Below are 6,959 nucleotides of genomic sequence, written 5' to 3'. Positions count from 1 at the left end.
TGAGGTCTTAGGATCAAAGTGAGCAGCTGCCTGGATGTTACAATCAGTCACTGCAACCACACAGTCGTCTATTGATGGACGCATCCATCACACAACCTGTCATTCTGGTACAAAGAAAACTGCCAACAGGTGACTGTATCAGTAGGTTTCAGAAATGTTTCCTGTAAGGAGAGACACACGGGATGATAGGAGTCAATCAAGGCCTTAATGTTATCGAGATTAGAATGAAAACCTCAACAGTTCCACTGTATCAAAGTGGCCATTTTTATGTAGGTTTAGGAGAACAGGGAAGAGAACCTTTTGGTTTACAACCATGCCGTTTTTCTTTACTAGATGGAGATCGATCGACCTCCATGGATCCTGCCCTTGATCGAGCAGGCAGATCTCTGTCATCAGAGTGAGAATCCAATGACTGAGGACGTGATCGAATGATCGTCCTACATTTAGGGGGCCAAAGAAGGACCCGCACAGACACTAGAGGCTGGTGCCCGAGGAGGTTGACCCAGGCAGTCACTGGAAGGAATAGTGGGGACAGAGATAGACCTATCAACTCTATTATCCATGGAGGGCAGAAGACCTCTCACATGGCATGAAAAAGACTCAGAAGGAGGCACGGAAAGGTCCGTCTGCACTCCCACTGTAGCAGTGGAGTGTAGTGCTGTGGCATATGCCCGAGATGTAGTAGGGAACAATAGCTTCCGAGCTTCTGGATAAGAGATGTTATTAATAGTCTTCAAATGCTGTACCTCTTTCTCTTCCACCCCTTAGGGCAAGACCTAAAGTAAGAGGGGTGGAACCACTACAGTTAACACAGTGAGGGTACAGTTTGCACTCACAGGAGTTATGGCCCTTGCCACCACAACGAGCACACATCACAGAACAATGACAAGATGTCTTTGAGTGACCGAACCACTGGTACTGTAAACATCAGAGGGTTGGGAATATAGGGCCGTACCTTACAGTTCAAATAACCTGCCTTAACAGCAGCAGGTGGACGTGGTGATGAAAATGTCAAAATCAGAACTGAGGTCGGCACCATAATTCCATCTTGACGAGTGGAGATCCTTCGAACTGCTGAAACTCCTTGGCTGGAGAAACCAGCAAGGATCTCTGACTCGGGGATAGACTTCAAGTCTCTCTCAACAATAACTCCTAGTGACGAATTCAAGGAAGCGTGGGGAGTAACCTCAATGGGTATATCCCCAATGGCCTTTGAATTCAAGAGGAGTTCACTGTGCTTTGCTGTGGATGTTTCAACCAAGATGTCTCCAGAATGGAGCTTCTTAACTGACTTTGGAGAGCCAGCAAGCCCCTCTAAGCCCTTCTGAATAAAAAAGGGAGACATTTGCCTTAAAGATTTATTTGACAGTGAATGCAGGATCAGGAAGCGAGGTACAGGTGTACTGTGTGATGGAGACTGCTGGTCAGAGTCTTCTAAACATAGTCATTTACCGATTAGCAGATTTTTAAAATTTTTAATTTGGATTAGGGGGATCCATAATTAAGGAGAAAGATTCAGTCCACACTGACCCCACCCGCCATGAAGTCCTACGAGGGGACGCACTACAATGTCAAACAAGGACACTGCAGCAATGCCAGGGTTTCGTGAGCACTATACCCAAACACCAGCATCAGACATGATGTCCACAACACCCGTTGAGAACGCCCAACACTGGTACTCAGTTGACCCTAGCCTGAGTGGACCAACCAACTGACCCTGGGGTGGCCACCCGTCTATAGGAATTCAAGGCCAAAGTGGTGTGTTGCAGAGCCCCAGACACCACTCAACCACCAGGATCCTCTCCTCCCCTTCACAGGTCGCCATGCATGGCAAACACGTGGGTGGATGTTTAGATCCCAGAGGAAGTAACTGAAAATACAGAACCTTCCCTGGGAGGTCCCTTCACCACGTACAGGAATCCATGTCGAGGAGTTGTAAATTTAGACAATGGGAAGACTGCCAAAAATCCACTTCTTGTGGATGGTAGTTACAAAAGGAGCAAAGTTCTTGTTAAGGCCCAAGTTGCATGCAAGACTCCACCCATCGCATGATGGCCATCACATCCTCCGACAGACAAAAGAAGTTCCCAACCCCATTTTAGTAGGCAGTCCTAGATTGAACAAAATCCTGATATTCAACCCTAGATGGTGTGGAAATGAATGTCTGTGTAATTCATGTTGTGGAAAATAAGAGCCACAAAGTCTCCAGAGACAGAATTGTTTGAAATTAGAAATAAAAACTATTTCCACAACAGCTGGTTTTGTAGATACTTCAACAAAATGTTGATGTTGAAAACTCTCATGTGATCAAATAAAAACACTTATGAACACACGAGTGCTAAATCAAGAAGAGACAATTGAATAATCAGTATAGAGGGAGTCAGCTGTGTTAAGAGGTAGCATTGCACCCCTATTGGTGGAGAGCTGTCACATGCTCATTTGCATACAATAGCATGTGGAAACGTGAGATTAGATGGAACCCTCAAGGCTAGTGGGAAGCAAAAAAAGTTTGCATATAGAGAGCAGCACTGAATTGGTAAAGCTATATGTGAAAAGAGGTTATGTATCACGTCAGAATTATAAATCCTCAATCTTAATCTTTATGATCTGAAAGTAACAAGATTTTGCATTGGAAATGGCTATTGAACACCCTTCTCAAAAGCAATTAATTCACAGCAGCATAACACAACCTATGAAATGCCAAACAATATCAATATCAGCTGTGATTGTCACATTATCTGCTGATTTGCATATTCAAATTTGTTTTAATGTATCATACTACACTCTCTGTAAAACTGGGTGAGATATGACACACATGAAAGTGTACCTAGGAATAAAAACTATTTTCTTATTCACCTTAACAATAGTGAGTAAACAATATCAACTAATTTAAAAAATGAGAATTACAATACAATAACTAAAAGCATTAGAAAAACAGTGACTCATACAAAGTACATTATTTCTCATAATGTTTATGACTGAGGACAGAAAAAAGGATTGAAGGTTTTTTTAAAAGCTTTCTTAAAATGAATTTTGTGCTTATTTGACTGTACAACTTAGTTTTCAAATATTTTCAAAAATATCTGTATCATTAACGAATTTTTTTCAAACTATGATAAATGTGTATTATACTTAACAGTGCAACTATTAAGTAATCCTTACCTGAGTTATAGGTTCCACAGATCCTACATATGTATCTGGGCGGAGCAAAATGTGTTCCAACTGTGTTTTCTTCTGGTATATTCTTTCTACTGATAACCGTTTGTTTGTCTTTTTATTATCTTTCACGAGTCCATTTTCTTCTTCCAACTGAATTGGTTGGAACACCATCTCTTCTGGTTTAGTACTATAAGCCATGGTAACCCTTGAATGTGGCTACTGAAAATAAACAAAATATATGTACATACACATTTTGTAACAATGTCTTTTAGCAATTTAGAAAAATAGGTGACATTTTATTATATGTGTCACTGAATGATGAATCTAAAATGTTTAGCATTATTTTTATAATAAAAATGGATTGTCTCTATAAGTACTTTTTCTTGCTGTATCTAGCTTCTCCATTCCACACCCTCAAAGAGCCCTTAATGTTAAGGTACATGTCAAGTTTGGTTGAGATTGGCAAGAATATAGGCATGAGAGGCAGACAAACAAATATACAGTGGCCCCCAGGAGGAGAGGTCAGACTGAATGCCTAGCTCCATATGACATTTCCCATGTGTGACCCCCCCCCCCCCCAGAGTGACACAGGAGGGATCAGATCTTAACATCTGCTTCTTTATGACACTCCTTAAGAGGATTTCTGTATGCAAAAGTTGGTTGAGATCAGTCAAAAAAGTGTAGCCGGTAAAAGCAGACACACAGACGGTACTTCTGCTTTATATAGATAGATAAAACTGCATGAATTCTAATGTTATAACCAATGTATCTCATGAGAGGGCACGTTAAAACCACTTCAGAAGCAGAGGCAAGTTTAAAGATTTTTTTAAAAAGAGAGTTACAAATTGTCTGAATGATCAATGTAAGAGATAATCAATAATTCATACCTTTTACATTGTCTCAGGGTATTATTAAGATTGTAAGAATGAAGCTAAAGAAATGGTAACAAGAAGATAACAGAGTTGTTCTTCATCAGGCAAATGTGCCTAATTTCATTAACTTTACTCCAATACATCTCTTTACATGCACATATTTGATCATGCAGTATGAATGTTCAAATCTGATTTAAATCCATAGTTTTATTTCAAATTTGAAGGCAATGCAGAATAAATTAACCTTCTCATCAAGAGCCACATTATCAGCCCAACAGTATTTGAAGTGTAAATTTAATTTTCAGGTGCCATCATCAGCTTTGTTACTTATATTTTTACATTAACCATTTCACATTGGGCTTGTGCAATTTGCAGAAATCAAGCTGTGAATTTTAATTTTACAACAATACATGCAGTACTCTGAAATTTCTTAACGTATCCTCTCTTAAACTGGTAAGATTTTGTTAAAGATCATAAGTATCTTGTTTTTATTAAAAATATGTTATTTTTTTACTGTAGTTACTTGCATTCAAACTTTTGACAAATCGAGTGCAAGGTGATTTTCATTTTAAGTACAGAAATACTTTTCTTCATCTTATAGTTTTCATATTTCATTTGCATAATCCCTAGAACCCCCTAAAATGATGTCAAAAGTTTTTTAAGGTAAATGTTTATATTTTATTTTTCACTTTTTCTACCATATCACTAACTCTAGCTATTATCACCCATGTACAATGCAATGAAATAATTAAAATTAAGAAATAGAAAAAAAATATATATACATACCTTTTAGTCTTTTGTAGAATATCTTTAAAGATTTTCCTTTTGTTAAATTTGTAATTTCAGGTTTTTCCTTTTCACATATAGTTAAATTTTAATGCTTTATTTTCTTTTGTTTCATCAAGACACAAGATAACAGTGCCCTTGAGGCACATTACTGTGTCTTTGAGAGACATGTGCAACTCTTTGGCAAAAATTTTTTTTTTCAATCCGTAACATTGTAATGCTTGAGAATGGATGCAAAGTATGATGTATATTCAAACAATGTTTAACCTTTTGATTATACATTTTAAAACATAACTAATATATAATTACCTAAAATATAAGACCTAAATACAATTTAAACTGTATATCTATAACATATTTAGGTAAGAAACAACTGTAAGAGCTATTGTTGATCAAGCAGCTAACAATACTACATTCCGTTCCATGTACTCCTTGATGACAACAGGGTGCCAATTTCAAAATAACCATTGTTAGATTATAGTGTAAAATGAGCTCTTTCTAATGACTATACACAAGTGTATGTAACATCTACATGTAGACTATGAATCTCAAACAAATCTGTTGAAGGTGGGTGTGGCACCTGTCTGGGGTTGAAAAAATTTACTACTTGTTTCAACTGTACTCATTCATAGAACTTCAAAATGTACAAATCAAAAGGTTATGTAAGCATCTAATTGTCTAGATGTACCTCTACTCAACTACCACTGTATTATTGAAAATGCAGAGAGCCAAAGTAGAGAATTTTCATATCTTGATGGTCATGTGACAATACATCTAAAGTTTTAAGTAGTTTTCTTAAAATTTATTTTGAAATAAAGGACTTAAAACTTAAATAAAGTAACACTTTGAATCCTAACATACATTATAATACTCATTTCATTCACATACATTGATAGTAATGGTTTAATGTAACACAGTGAGTAATGCAGAAAAGTGTTTAAAGGGGCACCCATTGCAAAAGGGTTAAATATACTAATACTTATTTCCTTGAACAATAAGTACATTCACTGTGTTTCCTATTTGGCTCACAGCTAATAACAAAAGTATGAGGAACACAAGTTTGTGTCTTATTTGTAAGAATTACACAATACCTAATTATTCTTACAGGTTTTCATAATTGTCAGTTTAAGAATTTTATTACATCTCATCTTTATTTTTCCTGTATTTTTACATCAACAGCACAAAGTAGGAGTAGAAATTAACTTAATCAATACCAAATGTTTGTGATCAGAAAACTTTCTCGCATCACACAAACTGATACAAAATCCACAAACCCATACTAGAATATCACACACAAAAACTCCAACATAACAGATCTGAATGTCATTGTGATTCAGAAACAGATGTACAAGTCCTGTCCTTTCAATTTAACAACAAAGGAATACGTTCATTACATACATAATTTACTAAACAATGATGAAAACCTGACTGCACTGCAATATAAAAGTCCCTGTAGTTGTACAACTGTGATTATACTGCACACTTAGACCCTAAATTGCACTCTAATTTCCACTAAGCAACATCTAATGTGTTCATTATGTTCATTAGATTTAACTGACAAAAACTAGGTAGTTATTCAACATTTCAGAAATTCTTAATTTCTGGGATTAAGGCACAGTGCAGAAATAACACAGTTATAACACAGTTTTATATAAGAAAATATCACAAATCTGACCATTAGATAAAACTGGAAATAGATTACATGCAAATTGCAGCAAGATACAAAAACAAATTTTTGTCACCCATCTTTAATTCACTTAATGAGGGAGTTCTTATATTAAATCTTAACATTTTGCATTTTTCAAGATTCAAAAAACATGATAAATACAGTGATGAACTATTCACCATCACACCGGCAATCTCACCAACTTTGAATCACACTACTTCATAATTAATAACTTCCAATGGGAGTAAGCTATGTATTTAGAGCTAAACTAAAAATCAACGTGGCCATCAGAATAGCTAATTAAATATACTTTTCATGCATTCACTTATTAAGATTAAAAGATGACCAATCCTGAAAGAAAAAGGATGCAACTCTGGGCAATGGAAATGCTGAGGCCATCTTGACAAGCACTTCAGTATTTCTAGCAATATTGAGGATGTTGAAGTGATACAAAATGGTTGGTTGGTTGGTTGGTT

General features: G+C 36.4%; 1 protein-coding gene across 5 annotated transcripts in view; it reads right to left on the bottom strand.

The window, feature by feature from the left end:
- LOC106475421 (DNA topoisomerase 2-alpha-like) overlaps positions 1 to 6,959 on the bottom strand; it is a 114,630-nt gene that overhangs the window by 101,921 nt on the left and 5,750 nt on the right. For 4 of the 5 annotated variants that reach the window (XR_002609299.1, XM_013936108.2, XM_022380624.1 and 1 more), the window contains exon 2: positions 3,163 to 3,378. Coding sequence is in view for 4 of the 5 variants with exons in the window: in XM_013936108.2 (XP_013791562.1) it covers positions 3,163 to 3,357 (195 nt within the window). In the remaining variant the exon portion in view is untranslated. The remainder of the gene's footprint in view (positions 1 to 3,162; positions 3,379 to 6,959) is intronic. The other variant, XM_022380618.1, reaches the window with a different exon arrangement.

Source organism: Limulus polyphemus, unplaced genomic scaffold (genome assembly GCF_000517525.1).
Source record: "Limulus polyphemus unplaced genomic scaffold, Limulus_polyphemus-2.1.2 Scaffold146, whole genome shotgun sequence".
Classification (NCBI taxonomy): Eukaryota; Metazoa; Arthropoda; class Merostomata; order Xiphosura; family Limulidae; genus Limulus; species Limulus polyphemus.
Note: the sequence above shows the minus strand (reverse complement) of the source record. Positions and strands in the feature narration are given on the sequence as shown.